The sequence below is a fragment of the Chelonia mydas genome, chromosome 8, assembly GCF_015237465.2.
Source record: "Chelonia mydas isolate rCheMyd1 chromosome 8, rCheMyd1.pri.v2, whole genome shotgun sequence".
Lineage (NCBI taxonomy): Eukaryota > Metazoa > Chordata > Testudines > Cheloniidae > Chelonia > Chelonia mydas.
In genome coordinates this window covers 37,238,529-37,261,416 of record NC_057854.1, presented here as the reverse complement: position 1 = coordinate 37,261,416, position 22,888 = coordinate 37,238,529, and the positions used below count along the sequence as shown (strand labels likewise).

Below are 22,888 nucleotides of genomic sequence, written 5' to 3'. Positions count from 1 at the left end.
CTGAACTGAAGGCACCAAAACTGTCATAAAAAACAATAGCTGGGTGAGGCAGCTGGTCTTTGTTTATACTTTTTAAACTTCTTATGCTTTTTCCGGTAAGTGTATTTTATCATATGCTTTATATGCTTTTAAAGTGTGTATTATGTTTCAATTCAAATTTCCAACCAAGGAATAAACTGGCAACACCGCATGTAAATAATGACCACTGTGGAGTGGGATGATGGGGAAATTCTGGGGAGGGGTTGGGAAATCCCTCCTTTAGATACTTTTATTTTATTTTAAGGTTTCCCTGATCTCTGTCTTTTCACCTTCATGCAGTAACCCTAAAACTTGCACCTCATATAGATTACCTCCAAAATACTACTGAAGAAGGAAGGACAAGCTCAGATTCTTTGTAACATTTCAGATTCCATAGAGTCCCCTGCAGAACTCACTATCTAGGTCACATAATTCCGCTATTATTGCATTCTTGATAAATAGATAAACAATTACTTTTATAACTTTCCTTTGACAAGCTTCAATCTTTCTTTGCAGAGCTCAGAGAGTCTGCACACAGACCAGTATCACATTTCGATGAATGGTCTTTTAGAGAGGAAAAGAGCATAACATAAAAAAAGGAATTAAGTACAAATATATTAGCCTGAACATTATACAAGTGGGAAAAAATGTATCAACTACAGAAAAAGCTCCCTAAGAAAAAACATCTCCAGACATTTATGGAAATAATATAAGTAATTTTCATAGCAGCAGAATCAAACATATTCAAGCAAGGTATTGATGCAAATGGAGTGAAATAGGCACTCACCTCTCTCAGAGATTCTTTCTCCTCCTTTAGCTGAGAGTTAATCTGAGAGTCAAGAATAGACCCGTCTGCAGCGCTGGGGTCAGCGGGCAGAGACGGTACCAGCGGCCTGAGAAATTTAAATTCGCTTGTGCCAGACCCAGTTGTCAAGCAAACCTCATAACAATAAGATTGAGGCAGAGTCCCAGTGACACTCCTGTCCGCAGGATTTGTGGGGAAGTTGGGCTCACAATAAAAGTTCCTGGACGATGGAACATACCGCTCTCGGCACTGCCTTGTCTTGTATAGCCGGATGGCGATAATTGTTACCACAGAAACCAGAAAAAGGAATGAAATGAAAGACAAAGAAATGACTAAATACAGGGTTAATGTGTCCTGCTCCTCCTCCTCTTGTGGTACATCCAGTAACTGCATGTAGGCATCTGAAAACCCATCCACCAGAAGCACATTAAGCGTCGAGGTGGTGGATCTGGGCGGCTCTCCGTTGTCTCTAACCAGGACGATAAGTTTCTGTTTAACAGAGTCTGGGCTCGTTATAGGCCTGCTGGTTTTTACTTCCCCGGTTTGGAGACCCACAGCGAAGAGACCTGGGTCTGTGGCCTTGAGCAGCTGGTAGGAAAGCCAGGAATTCTGACCGGAATCTCCATCCACAGCTACCACCTTCGTCACCAGGTAACCCGCCTCCGCCGATCTGGGAACCAGGTCATTAGCGGGGGAGCTGCTGTTCTGTAGAGGGTATAAAATGAAGGGGGCGTTGTCATTTTCATCAATTATCACAACTCGGACAATGACTTCAGAGCTCAGTGGGGGGGACCCGCCATCTGCAGCTCTCACTGTAACCTGGAAATCCCTCGTTTGCTCATAATCCAGAGACTGCAGAGCGTACACATTCCCGTTTTCGGAGTTTATGGAGATGGAGGAGGAGAAGGGGAGGTCACCGATGTTGCCAGGCAATGCCGAATATGTCACTTTGGCATTCTGCTCTGTGTCCAGGTCAGCAGCATGGACAGTTCCAATCAACAGGCCCGGGTGGTTGTTCTCCTTCAGGTACATGACGTACGAACCTTCATTAAATACAGGGGGGTTGTCATTAATATCCGATAGCTGAACACGGATGATCCTCACTGAGGTGAGCCTCGGAGTCCCCCGGTCTGTGGCTGTGATGCTTATGTTATACTCAGGCACTTTCTCTCGGTCCAGGGGCTTTTGTGTAACAAGCTCGTAATAATTCTTCAGAGTCGATTTTAAAGCAAAAGGGACATTGTCCTGAATGGAGCAGACCGTTCTGCCATTGTCCCCGGAGTCTCGGTCTCTCACACTGAACAGGGCCACCACTGTCTCAGGGGAGGAGTCCTCGGGTATGGTGCTGGTGAGGGACGTCAGCGTCACTTCCGGGGCGTTGTCATTCATGTCCTCGATCTGCACCAGGACTTTGCAGTGCGCAGACAAACCGCCGCCATCCGTGGCCTGAACTTCTACTTCATACATTGCTGCGTCTTCAAAATCAATTATCCCCAAAACAGTGATTTCGCCAGTGAACTGATTTAGCTGAAATAACTTGAGGACTCGCTCGGGAACCTGCCCGAATGAATAGGTGATTTCTGCATAGGAACCTTGATCCAAATCACTAGCTTCAACCTTAGTGACCAAAGTGTCCTGAGGACTATTTTCCATCAACTGCACCTTGTACACTGACTGACTAAACTGGGGGAAGTTATCGTTGGTATCAAGCACATGAACACGTATTTGGGCTGTGCCAGTTCTCTGGGGAAGGCCCCCATCGGCAGCTGTGAGAATCAGCATCAACTGCGCCTGCTCCTCCCGATCTAATTGTTTCTCTAACACCAGCTCCGCGTATTTACTGCCGTCTCCCCGGGTTTGCACATCCAGGCTGAAGTGCTCATTAGCGCTGATTGCGTAGCTCTGGATGCTGTTTGTTCCTATGTCTGAATCTTGGGCCCTTTCCAAGGGGAAGCGGGTGTTTATGGGTATCTGTTCCGGCATTTTTAAAACGAATTCATTTTTAGAGAATTTAGGGTTATTGTCATTCACATCATCTATCTGCACTTCCATTTGGTACAGCTGCAGTGGATTTTCCAACACAATTTCGAATTGCAGCAAACATGGATCTCTCTGTCCGCACAGATCCTCACGGTCTATTTTCTCCTTTATTATCACATCCCCGGATCCTGTGTTCAGCTCAAAATATTGCTTGGTGCTTTTAGAAACCAGACGGGCACTGCGACCAGACAATTCCCCTACATCCAGTTTCAAATCCTTTGCAATATTAGCAACTAGGGACCCGCTTTTCTTCTCTTCACGCACAGAATAGTGGATCGTCTCACACGCTACCAGGGACACACACAAACATAGAAAGAAAGACACAACTTGCCCTTTCCTGGAGCGAGTCTCCATTCCGCCAGCCTTTCCCAGGTCAGATCTGAAACACAGGCCTCTCTGCAAAGCTGCTGCAGCCATTCATATGTTGTGCTAGAAAGTAAACGATTTGTCCTCCAATATTGACTTTATCTGTAATTTTTCCAGCTGCCCTTTCCCCGTAATCCTTTGTCACCCGTTCCCGGCTCAAAGCCGTTCTCCTCTGGTTTCAGAAGTCTGAGTGCAGCTTCCACTGAGGGCTGACGGAGTCCGAAAAGCTGCATTTTCAGCACCATCTTTGCTAATATCGCCACCTTGTGGCTCAGCTAAAATAAGACATGCTATGATGTTTACATTTTAAACTTACTATGTGCAGTTATTAACTGCATAGCAAATATTTCTCTCTTAAGTACATATTGTGGTTATAACATTTCACAGTAAACAGTGTGGAATATTAAGGTAGATTATTACCGATTGGAGGAGATAGAGAGTTGCAAAATTATATAATAGTCAATTTAATTGTGATCCTTCCAAACCACAGTTTCTTCTCTCACACCTCAATACTTTCATTCTTCACAGCTAGCTAAGTAAAGAAGTTACTACAGGTGGATCCCCTGTCCCATCTCTTCTCTCTCGTCCACGAGGTTAGCGATATCCTGGAAATCTCGAAGTCCTATGGTTCCTTTGCTTATTAGGGTGCCCAAGAGGAAAACTAGGAAACCGCGGCCTAATAAACTAGAACTAACTAGTGACGGACCTACTTGTTAAGCAAACATCATATAGGGAAGTGTGGGGAAGGGATCCAGTCCTGGCTTCTACACAATGATTCGGAACAAATGTGTCTCCCATGGCAACTGGAAGAAGCAGATCAGTGTCTTTCTCCTGATTCTCTTGTTTTATATATTTTATGGTAATACAGGCCACAACAGAAACAAGTAGAACAACAAATTGAAGCCAAAGAGATAACTAAGTATATACTCAATACCCCATCACAGTCCTATTCCGTAGTTATGTACTGAATTGCATATGCGCATCTGAAAACCCATCCAACAGCAGTAAATTTAGCATCGCAGAAGTGGATTGGGGCAAGCGTCCATTGTCTTTAAGAATGACATCTAGTTTTTGCTTAAAGAAGTCTCGCTCCATAATTGGTATTGTGATTTTTGTTCCCCATTTTCACTCCGACTGTGAAGAGACCTATATCAGTGGTCTTTAGAAATTGGTAGGAAAGACAAGAATTCTGACCAGAATCTCCATTTGCAGTCACCACCTTGGTCACAAGATAACCAGCTTTCGTTGCTCTGCGAACCAGGTGATTAAATGGAGAAGTGCTGTTCTGAAGACGTAATATAATGAAGGAGCCGTTGTCATTTTAATCAAATACTAACAACCTGGACAATGACTTGCTGCCTGCAAAAATCCTATTGATGCCATAATCAGCCACTATATCACTGCTATGCATGTAATAGGGGTCTTTCACATCGGTGTTGATTGTTATGGGTTCATAAACTCCAGAAGCTGTAAATAATGCTGATTTCATAGGATTTAAGTAAACATTGCCTCTTCCTTCTACAAGACCTTCCTCTGTGAAACCGCAGCCACTGCTGGCCACTCCCATTGCAAAGCGTTTGATGGAAAAATAAAGCGCAGTTTACATTTCCTTAGACTGCTCTATTTTACTTTAACGTTTCCCTGATCTCCCTCATTTCACATTCGCGTAGTACCCCGGCAACTAGCATCTCAGAGATTCACTGTCTGAAAGCACAGCTGAAGAAGCACAACAAATTTCAAAGACTCCTCAGAGTGTTCTGCAAGGGGCTCTATATAGGTCACATAGTTCCACTGCTAATGAGTTCTTAACAAATACATGAACAATTGCTTTTCAAATTTCCGTTGAGAAGCTTCAGCCTTGCTTTGCAAAGATCACAGACTCTGCACAGAGACCAGTATCACAGTTTGATAAATGTTTTTAGAGAGGAAAATAGCATAGGAGAACATGAGGAAAAGTACTCAAGTACTAAAATATTAGCTTGAACAGCATAAAAGTGGAAAATATGAATAAACTACAGAAAAAGATCCCTACAAAACTATCTCTAGACATTTTTGGAAGTAATCTTAGGCCTTGTCTACAGGACAGAGTTTTGTGGAAAAAAGTTATGCCACTTTAATTAAAGTCCTTTAATTAAACCTCTGTTGCATGTCCACACTATGCTCCTTGTGTCAGCAGAGCACATCCACAGTAGCAGCTCTAGCATGGACACAGGGAGCAGTGCACTGTGCGTAGCAAGCTATCTCACTGTGCAACTGGCCTCAGGGTGCTTTGGGAAGGTTTTGCATTTCCCCACAGAGCAGGTACAGCATCACCATGCAGGTTTTAATCCCATCCTTTCACGGGCATCCTTTACTAGATTGTCAGCTGCTTTTCAACGGAAGTGTATGGGGGAGGGGAGAGCAGAAGGCGTGTGTGTGACAGGGAGTGTGTATGGGGAGAGAGACACAGTGTGTGTTGGGCAAGAATATGTTGGCATGCTGTCTCCTGTCTCTTTTACTTCAGAGAGCAGCCTGACCAACCGTCCTCAGGCAGGAGAAGAGGGACAACCTCCCGCCCCACCATCATCAGCCACTTGCTCGCCACAGCATAGCAATCTCTCACACTCTTTCCCCGGCCCCCCGCAGCCAGCTCTCCCGGAGTACCGCTCCGTTCCTAGACCCGGAGAAAGCAGGATTCCACATCAATGGTTCTGTGATTCCCTTCTAAGTAATTTTCAGAGATGTAGAAACACATATTCAAAAAAGGTATCAATGCAAATGGAGTAAAATAGGCACTCACCTCTCTCAGAGATTCTTTCTCCCCTTTCAGCTCAGAGTTAATCTGAGAGTCAAGTATGGACCCTCCTGCAGCGCTGGGGTCAGCGGGTAGAGACGGTACCAGCGGCCTGAGAAATTTAAATTCGCTCGTGCCAGACCCAGTTGTCAAACAAACCTCATAACAATAAGATTGAGGCAGAGTCCCAGTGACACTCCTGTCCGCAGGATTTGTGGGGAAGTTGGGCTCAAAATAACAGTTCCTGGACGATGGAACATACCGCTCTCGGCACTGCCTTGTCTTGTATAGCCGGATGGCGATAATTGTTACCACAGAAACCAAAAAAAGGAATGAAATGAAAGACAAAGAAATGACTAGATACAGGGTTAATGTGTCCTGCTGCTCTTCTTCTTGTGGTACATCCAGTAACTGCATGTAGGCGTCTGAAAACCCATCCACCAGAAGCACATTAAGCGTCGAGGTGGTGGATCTGGGCGGCTCTCCGTTGTCTCTAACCAGGACGATAAGTTTCTGTTTAACAGAGTCTGGACTCGTTATAGGCCTGCTGGTTTTTACTTCCCCGGTTTGGAGACCCACAGCGAAGAGACCTGGGTCTGTGGCCTTGAGCAGCTGGTAGGAAAGCCAGGAATTCTGACCGGAATCTCCATCCACAGCCACCACCTTCGTCACCAGGTAACCCGCCTCCGCCGATCTGGGAACCAGGTCATTAGCGGGGGAGCTGCTGTTCTGTAGAGGGTATAAAATGAAGGGCGCATTGTCATTTTCATCAATTATCATAACTCGGACAATGACTTCAGAGCTCAGTGGAGGGGACCCGCCATCTGCAGCTCTCACTGTAACCTGGAAATCCCTCGTTTGCTCATAATCCAGAGACTGCAGAGCGTACACATTCCCGTTTTCGGAGTTTATGGAGATGGAGGAGGAGAAGGGGAGGTCACCGATGTTGCCAGGCAATGCCGAATATGTCACTTTGGCATTCTGCTCTGTGTCCAGGTCAGCAGCATGGACAGTTCCAATCAACAGGCCCGGGTGGTTGTTCTCCTTCAGGTACATGACGTACGAACCTTCATTAAATACAGGGGGGTTGTCATTAATATCCGATAGCTGAACACGGATGATCCTCACTGAGGTGAGCCTCGGAGTCCCCCGGTCTGTGGCTGTGATGCTTATGTTATACTCAGGCACTTTCTCTCGGTCCAGGGGCTTTTGTGTAACAAGCTCGTAATAATTCTTCAGAGTCGATTTTAAAGCAAAAGGGACATTGTCCTGAATGGAGCAGACCGTTCTGCCATTGTCCCCGGAGTCTCGGTCTCTCACACTGAACAGGGCCACCACTGTCTCAGGGGAGGAGTCCTCGGGTATGGTGCTGGTGAGGGACGTCAGCGTCACTTCCGGGGCGTTGTCATTCATGTCCTCGATCTGCACCAGGACTTTGCAGTGCGCAGACAAACCGCCGCCATCCGTGGCCTGAACTTCTACTTCATACATTGCTGCGTCTTCAAAATCAATTATCCCCAAAACAGTGATTTCGCCAGTGAACTGATTTAGCTGAAATAACTTGAGGACTCGCTCGGGGACCTGCCCGAATGAATAGGTGATTTCTGCATTTGGACCTTGATCCAAATCACTAGCTTCAACCTTAGTGACCAAAGTGTCCTGAGGACTATTTTCCATTAACTGCACCTTGTACACTGACTGACTAAACTGGGGGAAGTTATCGTTGGTATCAAGCACATTAACGCGTATTTGGGCTGTGCCGGTTCTCTGGGGAAGGCCCCCATCGGCAGCTGTGAGAATCAGCATCAACTGCGCCTGCTCCTCCCGATCTAATTGTTTCTCTAACACCAGCTCCGCGTATTTACTGCCGTCTCCCCGGGAATGCACATCCAGGCTGAAGTGCTCATTAGCGCTGATTGCGTAGCTCTGGATGCTGTTTGTTCCTATGTCTGAATCTTGGGCCCTTTCCAAGGGGAAGCGGGTGTTTATGGGGATCAGTTCCGGCATTTTTAAAACGAATTCATTTTTAGAGAATTTAGGGGAATTGTCATTCACATCATCTATCTGCACTTCCATTCGGTACAGCTGCAGTGGATTTTCCAACACAATTTCGAATTGCAGCAAACATGGATCTCTCTGTCCGCACAGGTCCTCACGGTCTATTTTCTCCTTTATTATCACATCCCCGGATCCTGTGTTCAGCTCAAAATATTGCTTGGTGCTTTTAGAAACCAGACGGGCACTGCGACCAGACAATTCCCCTACATCCAGTTTCAAATTCTTTGCAATATTAGCAACTAGGGACCCGCTTTTCTTCTCTTCACGCACAGAATAGTGGATCGTCTCACTCGCTACCAGGGACACACACAAACATAGAAAGAAAGACACAACTTGCCTTTTCCTGGAGCGAGTCTCCATTCCGCCAGCCTTTCCCGGGTCAGATCTGAAACACAGGCCTCTCTGCAAAGCGGCAGCAGCCATTCATATGTTGTGCTAGAAAGTAAACGATTTGTCCTCCAATATTGACTTTATTTGTAATTTTGCCAGCCGCCCTTTCCCTGTAGTCCTTTGTCACCCGTTCCCGGCGCAGAGCCGTTGTCGTCTGGATTCAGAAGTCTGAGTGCAGCTTCCACTGAGGGCTGACGGAGTCCGAAAAGCTGCATTTTCAGCACCATCTTTGCTAATATCGCCACCTTGTGGCTCAGCTAAAATAAGACATGCTATGATGTTCACATTTTAAACTTACTATGTGCAGTTATTAACTGCATAGCAAATATTTCTCTCTTAAGTACATATTGTGGTTATAACATTTCACAGTAAACAGTGTGGAATACTAAGGTAGATTATTACCGATTGGAGGAGATAGAGAGTTGCAAAATTATATAATAGTCAATGTAATTGTGATCCTTCCACATCAGTTTCTTCTCTCACATGCCAATACTTTTATTCTTCACAGCTAGCTAAGTAAAGAAGTTACTACAAGTGGATCCCCTGTCCCATCTCTTCTCTTTCGTCCACGAGGTTAGCGATATCCTGGAAATCTCGAAGTCCTATGGTTCCTTTGCTTATTAGGGTGCCCAAAGGAAAACTAGGAAACCGTGGCCTAATAAACTAGAACTAACTAGTGACGGACCTACTTGTTAAGCAAACATCATATAGGGAAGTGTGGGGAAGGGATTCAGTCCTGGCTTCTACACAATGATTCGGAACAAATGTGACTCCCATGGCAACTGGAAGAAGCAGATCAGTGTCTTTCTCCTGATTCTCTTGTTTTATATATTTTATGGTAATACAGGCCACAACAGAAACAAGTAGAACAACAAATTGAAGCCAAAGAGATAACTAAGTATATACTCAATACCCCATCACAGTCCTATTCCGTAGTTATGTACTGAATTGCATATGCGCATCTGAAAACCCATCCAACAGCAGTAAATTTAGCATCGCAGAAGTGGATTGGGGCAAGCGTCCATTGTCTTTAAGAATGACATCTAGTTTTTGCTTAAAGAAGTCTCGCTGCATAATTGTTATTGTGATTTTCGTTCCCCATTTTCACTCCGACTGTGAAGAGACCTATATCAGTGGTCTTTAGAAATTGGTAGGAAAGACAAGAATTCTGACCAGAATCTCCATTTGCAGTCACCACCTTGGTCACAAGATAATCAGCTTTCGTTGCTCTGCGAACCAGGTGATTAAATGGAGAAGTGCTGTTCTGAAGACGTAATATAATGAAGGAGCCGTTGTCATTTTAATCAAATACTAACAACCTGGACAATGACTTGCTGCCTGCAAAAATCCTATTGATGCCATAATCAACCACTATATCACTGCTATTTATGTAATAGGAGTCTTTCACATCGGTGTTGATTGTTATGGGTTCATAAACTCCAGAAGCTGTAAATAATGCTGATTTCATAGGATTTAAGTAAACATTGCCTCTTCCTTCTACAAGACCTTCTCTGTGAAACCGCAGCCACTGCTGGCAACTCCCATTGCTAAGCGTTTGATGGAAAAATAAAGCGCAGTTTACATTTCCTTAGACTGCTCTATTTTACTTTAACGTTTCCCAGATCTCCCTCATTTCACATTCGCGTAGTACCCCGGCAACTAGCATCTCAGAGATTCACTGTCTGAAAGCACAGCTGAAGAAGCACAACAAATTTCAAAGATTCCTCAGAGTGTTCTGCAAGGGGCTCTATATAGGTCACATAGTTCCACTGCTAATGAGTTCTTAACAAATACATGAACAATTGCTTTTCAAATTTCCGTTGAGAAGCTTCAGCCTTGCTTTGCAAAGATCACAGACTCTGCACAGAGACCAGTATCACAGTTTGATAAATGTTTTTAGAGAGGAAAATAGCATAGGAGAACATAAGGAAAAGTACTCAAGTACTAAAATATTAGCTTGAACAGCATAAAAGTGGAAAATATGAATAAACTACAGAAAAAGATCCCTACAAAACTATCTCTAGACATTTTTGGAAGTAATCTTAGGCCTTGTCTACAGGACAGAGTTTTGTGGAAAAAAGTTATGCCACTTTAATTAAAGTCCTTTAATTAAACCTCTGTTGCATGTCCACACTATGCTCCTTGTGTCAGCAGAGCACATCCACAGTAGCAGCTCTAGCATGGACACAGGGAGCAGTGCACTGTGCGTAGCAAGCTATCTCACTGTGCAACTGGCCTCAGGGTGCTTTGGGAAGGTTTTGCATTTCCCCACAGAGCAGGTACAGCATCACCATGCAGGTTTTAATCCCATCCTTTCACGGGCATCCTTTACTAGATTGTCAGCTGCTTTTCAACGGAAGTGTATGGGGGAGGGGAGAGCAGAAGGCGTGTGTGTGACAGGGAGTGTGTATGGGGAGAGAGACACAGTGTGTGTTGGGCAAGAATATGTTGGCATGCTGTCTCCTGTCTCTTTTACTTCAGAGAGCAGCCTGACCAACCGTCCTCAGGCAGGAGAAGAGGGACAACCTCCCGCCCCACCATCATCAGCCACTTGCTCGCCACAGCATAGCAATCTCTCACACTCTTTCCCCGGCCCCCCGCAGCCAGCTCTCCCGGAGTACCGCTCCGTTCCTAGACCCGGAGAAAGCAGGATTCCACATTAATGGTTCTGTGATTCCCTTCTAAGTAATTTTCAGAGATGTAGAAACACATATTCAAAAAAAGTATCAATGCAAATGGAGTAAAATAAGCACTCACCTCTCTCAGAGATTCTTTCTCCCCTTTCAGCTCAGAGTTAATATGAGAGTCACGAACGGACCCTCCTGCAGCGCTTGGGTCAGCGGTTAGAGACTGTACCAGCGGCCTCAGAAATTTAAATTCGCTTGTGCCAGACCCAGTTGTCAAGCAAACCTCATAACAATAAGATTGAGGCAGAGTCCCAGTGACGCTCCTGTCCGCAGGATTTGTGGGGAAGTTGGGCTCACAATAAAAGTTCCTGGACGATGGAACATACCGCTCTCGGCACTGCCTTGTCTTGTATAGCCGGATGGCGATAATTGTTACCACAGAAACCAGAAAAAGGAATGAAACGAAAGACAAAGAAATGACTAAATACAGGGTTAATGTGTCCTGCTGCTCCTCTTCTTGTGGTACATCCAGTAACTGCATGTAGGCGTCTGAAAACCCATCCACCAGAAGCACATTAAGCGTCGAGGTGGTGGATCTGGGCGGCTCTCCGTTGTCTCTAACCAGGACGATAAGTTTCTGTTTAACAGAGTCTGGACTCGTTATAGACCTGCTGGTTTTTACTTCCCCGGTTTGGAGACCCACAGCGAAGAGACCTGGGTCTGTGGCCTTGAGCAGCTGGTAGGAAAGCCAAGAATTCTGACCGGAATCTCCATCCACAGCTACCACCTTCGTCACCAGGTAACCCGCCTCCGCCGATCTGGGAACCAGGTCATTAGCGGGGGAGCTGCTGTTCTGTAGAGGGTATAAAATGAAGGGGGCGTTGTCATTTTCATCAATTATCACAACTCGGACAATGACTTCAGAGCTCAGTGGAGGGGACCCGCCATCTGCAGCTCTCACTGTAACCTGGAAATCCCTCGTTTGCTCATAATCCAGAGACTGCAGAGCGTACACATTCCCGTTTTCGGAGTTTATGGAGATGGAGGAGGAGAAGGGGAGGTCACCGATGTTGCCAAGCAACGCCGAATATGTCACTTTGGCATTCTGCTCTGTGTCCAGGTCAGCAGCATGGACAGTTCCAATCAACAGACCCGGGTGGTTGTTCTCCTTCAGGTACATGACGTACGAGCTTTCATTAAATACAGGGGGGTTGTCATTAATATCCGATAGCTGAACACGGATGATCCTCACTGAGGTGAGTCTCGGAGTCCCCCGGTCTGTGGCTGTGATGCTTATGTTATACTCAGGCACTTTCTCTCGGTCCAGGGGCTTTTGTGTAACAAGCTCGTAATAATTCTTCAGGGTCGATTTTAAAGCAAAAGGGACATTGTCCTGAATGGAGCAGACCGTTCTGCCATTGTCCCCGGAGTCTCGGTCTCTCACACTGAACAGGGCCACCACTGTCTCAGGGGAGGAGTCCTCGGGTATGGTGCTGGTGAGGGACGTCAGCGTCACTTCCGGGGCGTTGTCATTCATGTCCTCGATCTGCACCAGGACTTTGCAGTGCGCATATAGACCCCCGCCATCCGTGGCTTGGATGTTCATCTCATAACTGCTTCTTTCTTCATAGTCAATTATCCCCAAAACAGTGATTTCTCCGGAAAATTGATTTAATTTGAATAACTTGAGGATTCTGTCAGGCACCTGCCTGAATGAATAGGTGATTTCTGCATATGAACCTTGATCCAAATCACTAGCTTCAACCTTAGTGACCAAAGTGTCCTGGGGACTATTTTCCATTAACTGCACCGTGTACACTGACTGACTAAACTGAGGGAAGTTATCGTTGCTGTCCAGGACATTAATGCGTATTTGGGCTGTGCCAGTTCTCTGTGGCAGGCCCCCATCGGCAGCTGTGAGAATCAGCGTCAACTGTGCCTGCTCCTCCCGATCTAATTGCTTCTCCAACACCAGCTCGGCGTATTTACTGCCGTCTCCCCGGGTTTGCACATCCAGACTGAAGTGCTCATTAGAGAGGATTGCGTAACTCTGGATGCCGTTTGTTCCTACGTCTGAATCTTGGGCCCTTTCCAAGGGGAAGCGGGTGTTTACAGGGAGATGTTCAGGCAGCTCCAAAGGGAATTCATTTTTAGAGAATTTAGGGGAATTGTCATTCACATCATCTATCTGCACCTCCATTGGGTACAGCTGCAGTGGATTTTCCAACACAATTTCGAATTGCAGCAAACACTGGTCGCTCTGTCCGCACAGATCCTCGCGGTCTATTTTCTCCTTTATTATCACATCCCCGGAGCGCGTGTTCAGCTCAAAATACTCTTTGGTGTTTTTAGAAACTAGCCGAGCACTGCGACCAGACAATTTCCCTACATCCAGTTTCAAATCCTTTGCAATATTAGCAACTAGGGACCCGCTTTTCTTCTCTTCACGCACAGAATAGCGGATCGTCTCACACGCCACCAAGGACACATACAAACATAGAAAGAAAGACAGAACTTGCCTTTTCCTGTGGCGAGCCTCCATTCTGCCAGCCATTCCTGGGTCAGATCTGAAACACAGGCCTCTCTGAAAAGCTGCTGCAGCCATTCATATGTTGTGCAAGAAAGTAAACGATTTGTCCTCTAATATTGACTTTATTTGTAATTATTCCAGCCGCCCTTTCCCTGTAATCCTTTGTCACGCGTTCCCGGCGCAGAGCTGTTGCCGTCTGCATTCAGATGTCTGAGTGCAGCTTTCACTGAGTTTTGCTGGTCTCCGGGAATCTGTATTTTCAGCACCATCTTTGCCAATATCGCCACCTTGTGGCTCAACTAAAATAAGACATTCCATGGTATTTGGATTGTAAATTTATTATGTGCAGTTAATATTATTCTGCATAGAAAAGATTTCTCTTTTATGTGCAAATCGTGCTTATAACGTTTCACTGTAAGAACGGTGAGATGTTAAAGTAGATTATTACCGATTGGAGGAGGTAGAAAGTTGAAAAAGCATATAAATCATTGAATTGTTATCTTTCCACAACACATTTTCTTCTCTCACATCCCAATACTTTTATTCTTCACAGCTAGCTAAGTAAACAAGTTACTACAATTCGCTCACCTGTCCCATCACTTCTTTTTCGGCCCACTAGCTTAGCGATATTTTGGGAATCCCTAAATCCTACGATTGCCGTGCCTACTATGGCGCTCAACAGGAAATCTAGGAAACTGCGGCCTAATAAATTAGAACTAACTAGTGATCGACCAAGTGGCTAAGCAAGCATGATATATATAATTCTGGGGAAGCAATCGAGTCCTGGCATCTACAAGCAGACGTGTATCTTTCTCCTGACTTTCTTGTCTTATGTATTTTATGGCAATGCTGGCCACAGCAGAAACAAGAAAAACATGAAATGAAATCTAAGAGATTAAGTATATATTTAATATCCCAGCATGTTCCTCTTTCGTAGGTATGTCACTGAATTGCAGATACGCATCTGAAAACCCATCCACTAGCAGTATATTTAGCGTCCCAGTAGCAAATTGGGGAAGGTGTATATTGTCTTTAACAATGATATCTTGTTTTTGGTTAAAGGGGTCTCTCTCCGTAATTTGCATAGTGGTTTTTCCTCCCTATTTTGGAGTCCGACAGCGAAGAAACCTGGGTCTGTGGCCTTCAGCAGTTGATGGGAATGACAAGAATTCTGACCAGAATCTTCATCTACAGCCACCACCTTGATCACAAGGTAACCGGCTTCCGCCGATCTGGGAACCAGGTCATTAAATGGCAGAGGCTAGAACAACACATCTCAAAATTGTTAATTTACTGTGCCCAATTATTATCTGCATGGCAAAGATTTCTCTCTGTTAGGTACACATTGTGTTTCAAATATTTCAAAGTAAGGAAGTGGTTAACCCAGGTTATTTCCCATTAAATGAGAAATAGTTATAAAGTATTAGAAAAAATAATCCGATTTGTCATACTTCCATAATCCGTTTTCCTCTCTCACATCCCAGCACTTTTATTTTCCATAGCTAAATATGTAAAACAAGTCAATGCAATTCGCTCACCTGTGTCACCGATTCTCTTTCGTCCACGAGGTCACCTGGAAACCCACCGAAGTCTCATGATTCTCTGGCCTAGTACGGTGCTACTCAGGAAAACAAGGAAACTGCGGCTTAAGAAACGAACTAATGGGTGGTCGACTCGGTGGTTAAGCAAATATCATATATCTAGCTCTGGGGAAAGGATCCAGTTCTGTTTTCTACACAATTATACAACAAAATGGGTCTCCCGTAGCAACTGGAAGAAGCAAACATGTATCTTTCTCCTGATTTTCTTGTCTTATGTATGTTTATGCAAACACAGGCCACAGCAGAAACAAGAAAAGGAAATGAAATTGAAGCAAAACACATTACTAAATATATATTTAACATGCCATCCTGCTCCTCTTCCGTAGTTACGTCACTGACCGACTGGCTCGCATATGTTCATATGAAAACACAGCAGCTAGCAGTATATTTGGCGTCGCAGCTGTGGAGTGCGGTAGGTGTCCCTGGTCTTTAACAATGGTAACTAATTTTGGCTTAATGTGGTCTCGCTCCGAAATTTAATTTTAAAGTCTCTCGGTCTTTCCTTCTCCATGTTGGAGTCCGACAGTCAAGAGACCTGGGTATGTGGCTCTAAGCAGTTCGTAGGAAAGCCAAGAATTCTGACCAGAGTCTCCATGTACCTTAGTCACAAGGTAAGTTGCCCCAGTTGCTGTGCGAACCAGGTCTTAAAGGGGAGCAGCTGTTCTGAAAACGGTGTAAAATGAAGGGTCCGTTGTCATTTTAATCAAATAATAACTTGGACAATGACTTGCTGTCTGCAAATATATTGATGCCATCAGTTGCCACTATATATGCATGTAATAGGGGTCTTTCACATCGGTGTTGATTGTTATGGGTTCATAAACTCCAGAAGCTGTAAATTACGGTGACTTCATAGGATTTAAGTAAACATTGCGTCTTCTTTTTATGAGTACCTCCCACTGTGAAACTGCAGCCACGGCTGGCTCCTCCCATTGCAAAGGGTTTGATGGACAAATAAAGTGCAATTTACATTTCTTCAGATAGAATTATTTTACTTTAACTGCTCCCTGATCTGCGTCATTTCACATTCACACAGTAGCCCGGCAACTCGCGCCACATATAGATTCACCGTCTGAAAACACAACTGAAGAAGCAAGGGCAGACTCAGATTCTTTGTAACATTTCAGATTCCCTAGACTCGCACCGTGCATAACATTATCTAGATCACATAATTCCGGTGCTACCATAAACAATTACTTTTAAAAATTTCCTTAGACAAGCTTCAGGATTCCTTTGCAGAGATCGGAGACTCTGCACAGAGACCAGTATCACACTTTGATAAATGATCTTTTTTTCTTTTGGGGGGGGGGCAGGTAGGGGGTAGGGTGGTCTGAGGTGGAGTGTGGGGGGATAGCATAGAAAACTACTTAAGTGGAATTACATTAACTTGGACATAATGCAAGTATAGAAGATGAACAATGAACTACAGAAAAAGCTCCATACGAAAAAAAAATCTCTAGACATTTATGCAAGTAATCTAGGTAATTTTCAGAGCAGTAGAAAAAAAAACATATTCAAGCAAGGTATTGATGCAAATGGAGTGAAATAAGCACTCACCTCTCTCAGAGATTCTTTCTCCTCCTGTAGCTGAGAGTTAATCTGAGAGTCAAGAACGGACCCTCCTGCAGCGCTGGGGTCAGCGGTTAGGGACGGTACCAGCGGCCTCAGAAATTTAAATTCGCTTGTGCCAGATCCAGTTGTCAAGCAAACCTCATAACAATAAGATTGAGGCAGAGTCCCAGTGACCCTCGTGTCCGCAGGATTTGTGGGGAAGTTGGGCTCACAATAAAAGTTCCTGGACGATGGAACATACCGCTCTCGGCACTGCCTTGTCTTGTATAGCCGGATGGCGATAATTGTTACCACAGAAACCAGAAAAAGGAATGAAACGAAAGACAAAGAAATGACTAAATACAGGGTTAATGTGTCCTGCTGCTCCTCTTCTTGTGGTACATCCAGTAACTGCATGTAGGCGTCTGAAAACCCATCCACCAGAAGCACATTAAGCGTCGAGGTGGTGGATCTGGGCGGCTCTCCGTTGTCTCTAACCAGGACGATAAGTTTCTGTTTAACAGAGTCTGGGCTCGTTATAGGCCTGCTGGTTTTTACTTCCCCGGTTTGGAGACCCACAGCGAAGAGACCTGGGTCTGTGGCCTTGAGCAGCTGGTAGGAAAGCCAGGAATTCTGACCGGAATCCCCATCCACAGCCACCACCTTCGTCACCAGGTAACCCGCCTCCGCCGATCTGGGAACCAGGTCATTAGCGGGGGAGCTGCTGTTCTGTAGAGGGTATAAAATGAAGGGGGCGTTGTCATTTTCATCAATTATCACAACTCGGACAATGACTTCAGAGCTCAGTGGAGGGGACCCGCCATCTGCAGCTCTCACTGTAATCTGGAAATCCCTCGTTTGCTCATAATCCAGAGACTGCAGAGCGTACACATTCCCGTTTTCGGAGTTTATGGAGATGGAGGAGGAGAAGGGGAGGTCACCGATGTTGCCAGGCAACGCCGAATATGTCACTTTGGCATTCTGCTCTGTGTCCAGGTCAGCAGCATGGACAGTTCCAATCAACAGGCCCGGGTGGTTGTTCTCCTTCAGGTACATGACGTACGAACTTTCATTAAATACAGGGGGGTTGTCATTAATATCCGATAGCTGAACACGGATGATCCTCACTGAGGTGAGCCTCGGAGTCCCCCGGTCTATGGCTGTGATGCTTATGTTATACTCAGGCACTTTCTCTCGGTCCAGGGGCTTTTGTGTAACAAGCTCGTAATAATTCTTCACGGTCGATTTTAAAGCAAAAGGGACATTGTCCTGAATGGAGCAGACCGTTCTGCCATTGTCCCCGGAGTCTCGGTCTCTCACACTGAACAGGGCCACCACTGTCTCAGGGGAGGAGTCCTCGGGTATGGTGCTGGTGAGGGACGTCAGCGTCACTTCCGGGGCATTGTCATTCATGTCCTCGATCTGCACCAGGACTTTGCAGTGCGCAGACAAACCGCCGCCATCCGTGGCTTGGATGTTCATCTCATAACTGCTTCTTTCTTCATAGTCAATTATCCCCAAAACAGTGATTTCTCCGGAAAATTGATTTAATTTGAATAACTTGAGGACTTTGTCAGGCACCTGCCTGAATGAATAGGTGATTTCTGCATTTGAACCTTGATCCAAATCACTAGCTTCAACCTTAGTGACCAAAGTGTCCCGAGGACTGTTTTCCATTAACTGCACCTTGTACACTGACTGACTAAACCGAGGGAAGTTATCGTTGCTGTCCAGCACATTAACGCGTATTTGGGCTGTGCCGGTTCTCTGTGGCAAGCCCCCATCGGCAGCTGTGAGAATCAGCATCAACTGCGCCTGCTCCTCCCGATCTAATTGTTTCTCCAACACCAACTCCGCGTATTTACTGCCGTCAGTGTCCAGGGTTTGTACCTCCAGACGGAAATGCCCATTGGGATTGATTGCGTAGCTCTGGATGCCGTTTGTTCCTATGTCTGAATCTTGGGCTCCTTCCAAGGGGAAGCGGGTGTTTATGGGGATCTGTTCCGGCATTTTTAAAACGAATTCATTTTTAGAGAATTTAGGGTTATTGTCATTCACATCATCTATCTGCACTTCCATTCGGTACAGCTGCAGTGGATTTTCCAACACAATTTCGAATTGCAGCAAACACGGGTCGCTCTGTCCGCACAGATCCTCACGGTCTATTTTCTCCTTTATTATCACATCCCCTGATTCTTTGTTCAGCTCAAAGTATTGCTTGGTGCTTTTAGAAACCAGACGGGCCCTGCGAGCAAACAGTTTCCCTACATCCAGTTTCAAATCCTTTGCAATGTTAGCAACTAGGGACCCGCTTTTCTTCTCTTCACGCACAGAATAGCGGATCGTCTCACACCCCGCCAGGGACACACACAAACATAGAAAGAAAGACACAACTTGCCCTTTCCTGGAGCGAGTCTCCATTCCGCCAGCCATTCCTGGGTCAGATCTGAAACACAGGCCTCTCTGAAAAGCTGCTGCAGCCATTCATATGTTGTGCTAGAAAGTAAACGATTTGTCCTCCAATATTGACTTTATTTGTAATTAGTCCATCCGCCCTTTCCCTGTAATCCTTTGTCACCCGTTCCCGGCGCAGAGCCGTTGTCGTCTGGATTCAGAAGTCTGAGTGCAGCTTCCACTGAGGGCGGACGGAGTCCGAAAAGCTGCATTTTCAGCACCGTCTTTGCTAATATCGCCACCTTGTGGCTCAGCTAAAATAGGACATCCATGGTTTTATAGAATAAGCTTATTGCGTGTGGTTACTCTCTGCATGGCAAAGATTTCTCTTTTAAACACAATTTGTGATTATAATATTTCACAGTCAGAACTTCTTAACCCAGATTACTTTCCATTATACGAGAGAGAATTATAAATTAATAGAGAAATAAAATGGATTCTCATCCTTCCACATTTTTTCTTCTCTAACATCCTAGAACGTTTATTCTACACATGCAAATACCATAAAACACCTCAGTGCAATTCTCTCATGTGTCCCGTTGCTTCTATTTATTCAGCGAGGTTGGCGATATCTTGGTACCCACCGAAGTCCTATAATTCCCTTCTTTATTTGGGTCTTTAACAGGAAAACTAGGAAACTGAGGCCTGAAAAACCTGAACTCACTGTTGATCAACCATCAGATATGTAGTTCTGGCGAAGGGATCCTTCCCCATTTTTTTTTTTTTTTAAGACGGCAACGGGAAGACGTCACATGCATCTTTTTCCTGATTTTCTCCTGGTTTTCTTGTGTTTACGTATTGTACAGCAGTATGGATCACGACAGAAACAAGAAACAATGAAATTGAAGCCAATTTCAATCTAAATATATATTTATATTTAATATGCGACGCTGCTCCTCTTTCGTAGTTACACATGTATATGCACATCTGAAAATCCATCCACTAGCAGTATATTTAGCGTAGCAGCACTGGATTAGGGCAGGTGTCCATTGTTTAAACAATAGCTAATTTTGGCCTAACTTGATCTCTCTCTGTAATTGGTCTGTCGGTCTTTACTTCTCCATTTTGGAGTCCGAAAGTGACCTGGGTCTGTGACCTTCGGCAGTCTGTAGGAAAGCCAAAAATTCTGACCAGAATCAATGCCGCCACCTTAGCCACAACGTAACTCGCCTCTGTCGCTCTCAGAACCAGGGTGGAGGCGCTGTTCTGTAGACGGTATAAAATGAACAGGGCTTTGTCATTTTTATCATTTTTGTCAATTATAACAACTCAGTTGACGATTTCAGCTCCTCCTGGACTTCATAGCTGCCATCCGCCACTCTCACTGCAATTTGGAAATCTCTTACCTTTTCATAATCCAGGGTTCTAAGAACATAAATATTACTGTTTTCAAAATTTATGGAGATATAAGGCAGCTCACTTATCTGACTCTGCACTAAGGAACATTTCAATTTTGGCCTTCTGCTTTCAATCTAAATCAAGAGCATTTACATTGTCAATCAGTACAGCTGGGGCGATGTTTTCCTTCAAGTATATAGTGTAGGATGTCTGGTTAAATTCTAGAGAATTGTCATTAAATGCCTGATAACTGCGTGGAGACGATATCCTCCGATATCTGAGTGGTTAGGCTGGGCGTCCCTGAGTCCATGGCATTGATGACTGTATTTATAACTCCGATGTTCTCTCCCGAGCCTTTGTGGTCCGCAGCTCATCGTAATAATTAAAAGCAGGATCTAGAGCAAAATTCCGACTGTCCGTGGAATCTGCGTCTCTGACACTGTCCTTGGGGGGACTCCTCGGTAAAGGATGTGAGTGCTATCTCCTCCGGCAGGTTGTCATTCACATTCAGAACCTCCACGAGGACTTCGCAGTACGCAGACAGACCCGAGTCGTTTGTGGCTCTACGCTCCATCGGGTAATTTTTAGCTTTCTCAAAATCCACCCTTCAGCAGATTCGTTTTGCTCTGGTGACAGAGTGTAGCTGAAATAGCTGACGACATCTGTCTGATTTACTGGTCAATGGGGCTGTTTTTTGGAAAACGTGTTTAGTAAATCGCGCGAGTAACTACAAGGATGCTATCATTGGCATTCAGGAGGACTATAACGCAGACCTGTCCCGTGCCAGACCTGGGTGAAGAATCCCCACTGGTTGCAGTTAAACTAATCCCCAGCTTCTCTTCCCGGTCCAAGTGCCTCTGCAGTACAGTACCAGCTCTGAGCATTTAAAGCCAACCCCGTTAACCCTGACAGCTCATCGGAGCTTAGTGTGTAGATCTGGAGGCTATTGCCTCCCACAGCTAAATCCTGGGCACTGTCCAGAGGAAAGCCAGACCCAACGGATGTGGCTTCCGGCATCTCTACAACCATTTCATTTTCTGGGAACGGAACAGAGGGGAATGATCGTTTACGTGGGAAACCTCCACCACTTACGGTTGGATTGGAGACAATGGGGGTTTCAAGAATATTTTACAGATCTCAGTTTCCAGGCAGATTTACTCTAGGTCCAGTTTCTCTTTTATTGGCAGATCCCGGGTGTTTAGATTCAGCTGAATGATCCCTTCAGAAACAATGCGGACCGCAGACAGCTGGCTAACAGCAGCCCCTAAGTCCTTCGCAATACTGGTGACAAGGGAGTCACTTTCCACGTCCTCAGCTAAAGAACACAGAATTGTTTCGGATCACGCCCGGCACCCACACAGCTAGAGAATAAACTAGGCTACATGCCTTTTCATGGATCCGTTTGATACCTAACACACCATTTTACTTCAACAAAACAGTCTTTTTAAAGCAATCACTATGCTTTCCAGCCATTTTCTTGACGTCCAATATTGTACCTTAATTGTGAATAATTCGGCTATTAATGCTGTCCCTGAATGTATTTAAAACATCCTTACACCATATTCGGCCATTCCTCCTGAATAGCTAAAATGGTTTTTCCTTCGGCTTAGCGTGCATATTGCTTCCTAACTAATATGGCTAAAGGATCTGCTGGTCTATGGTCAACAGCGCCGCCACTAAAATCATTGATTCCATTAAATTGCTTTCATTGGATAGCGCTATTATTTTGATTTTCCCACTTACGTATATCTACATTTATTTCAGTTCTTCTTGCAATAATGTGATTGAGGGAGCCACAGAGATGCTATGTAAATATCTTCCTTTCTGAATATGTGGCACAGATACTTGAAAATATGATTCTACTCTAGGTACAGCTTCTAGTAACTTTCTCAATTATGAGCGTGAAGTGTCAGCTTCGGTACTGAATACGGGGGATGGTGTCAGGGGAAAAGGAAGGAGCAATATTCCCCTAGTTTAGCAGCTCTTCATTGATTAGCCTTTGAAAGGTAGCCCCCGCATCCATATAGACCAGATTCCACTATGAAAGCTGACTTTTCCAGGACATCAGCATCTAAGGGAATTTGCCTATACCCTTAAATTAAATTCAGATTACTGATGTACGTTTCACTCCCCAGTAGATCCAGTAGGTCTTCTGTCCTGGGTGTGGAGTAAGGAGCAGGGTTAGGTGATGGCATTTACCCTTCTAAAACCCACATAAAAATCTAATTGTTTTATCCCTGTTAGGTACCATCACAATAGGAGATGCCTTTTAATTTAATAATCACTCCTATGTCTAACATGCTCTCCACTTCCTCCTGAGTTTGTCTTTAATTTCTC

The 22,888-nt window shown here is 45.0% G+C and overlaps 1 protein-coding gene across 7 annotated transcripts in view; it reads right to left on the bottom strand.

Moving 5' to 3' along the window:
• LOC102945718 (protocadherin beta-16) overlaps window positions 1–19,439 on the bottom strand; it is a 36,389-nt gene extending 16,950 nt beyond the window's left edge. Inside the window, exons 1-2 of one of the 7 annotated variants that reach the window (XM_043552934.1) lie at window positions 6,009–8,620; window positions 3,200–3,504 (exon numbers count right to left, since the gene is read on the bottom strand). In XM_043552934.1, the coding sequence (XP_043408869.1) occupies window positions 3,328–3,504; window positions 6,009–8,483 (2,652 nt within the window). In that variant the 5' untranslated portion in view covers window positions 8,484–8,620 and the 3' untranslated portion in view covers window positions 3,200–3,327. Of the gene's footprint in view, window positions 1–805; window positions 3,583–6,008; window positions 8,708–11,207; window positions 13,907–16,765 lie in introns of those variants that run through there. The other 6 variants (XM_043552933.1, XM_043552935.1, XM_037906818.2 and 3 more) reach the window with 6 other exon arrangements.
• Window positions 19,440–22,888: the final 3,449 nt, after the last annotated feature.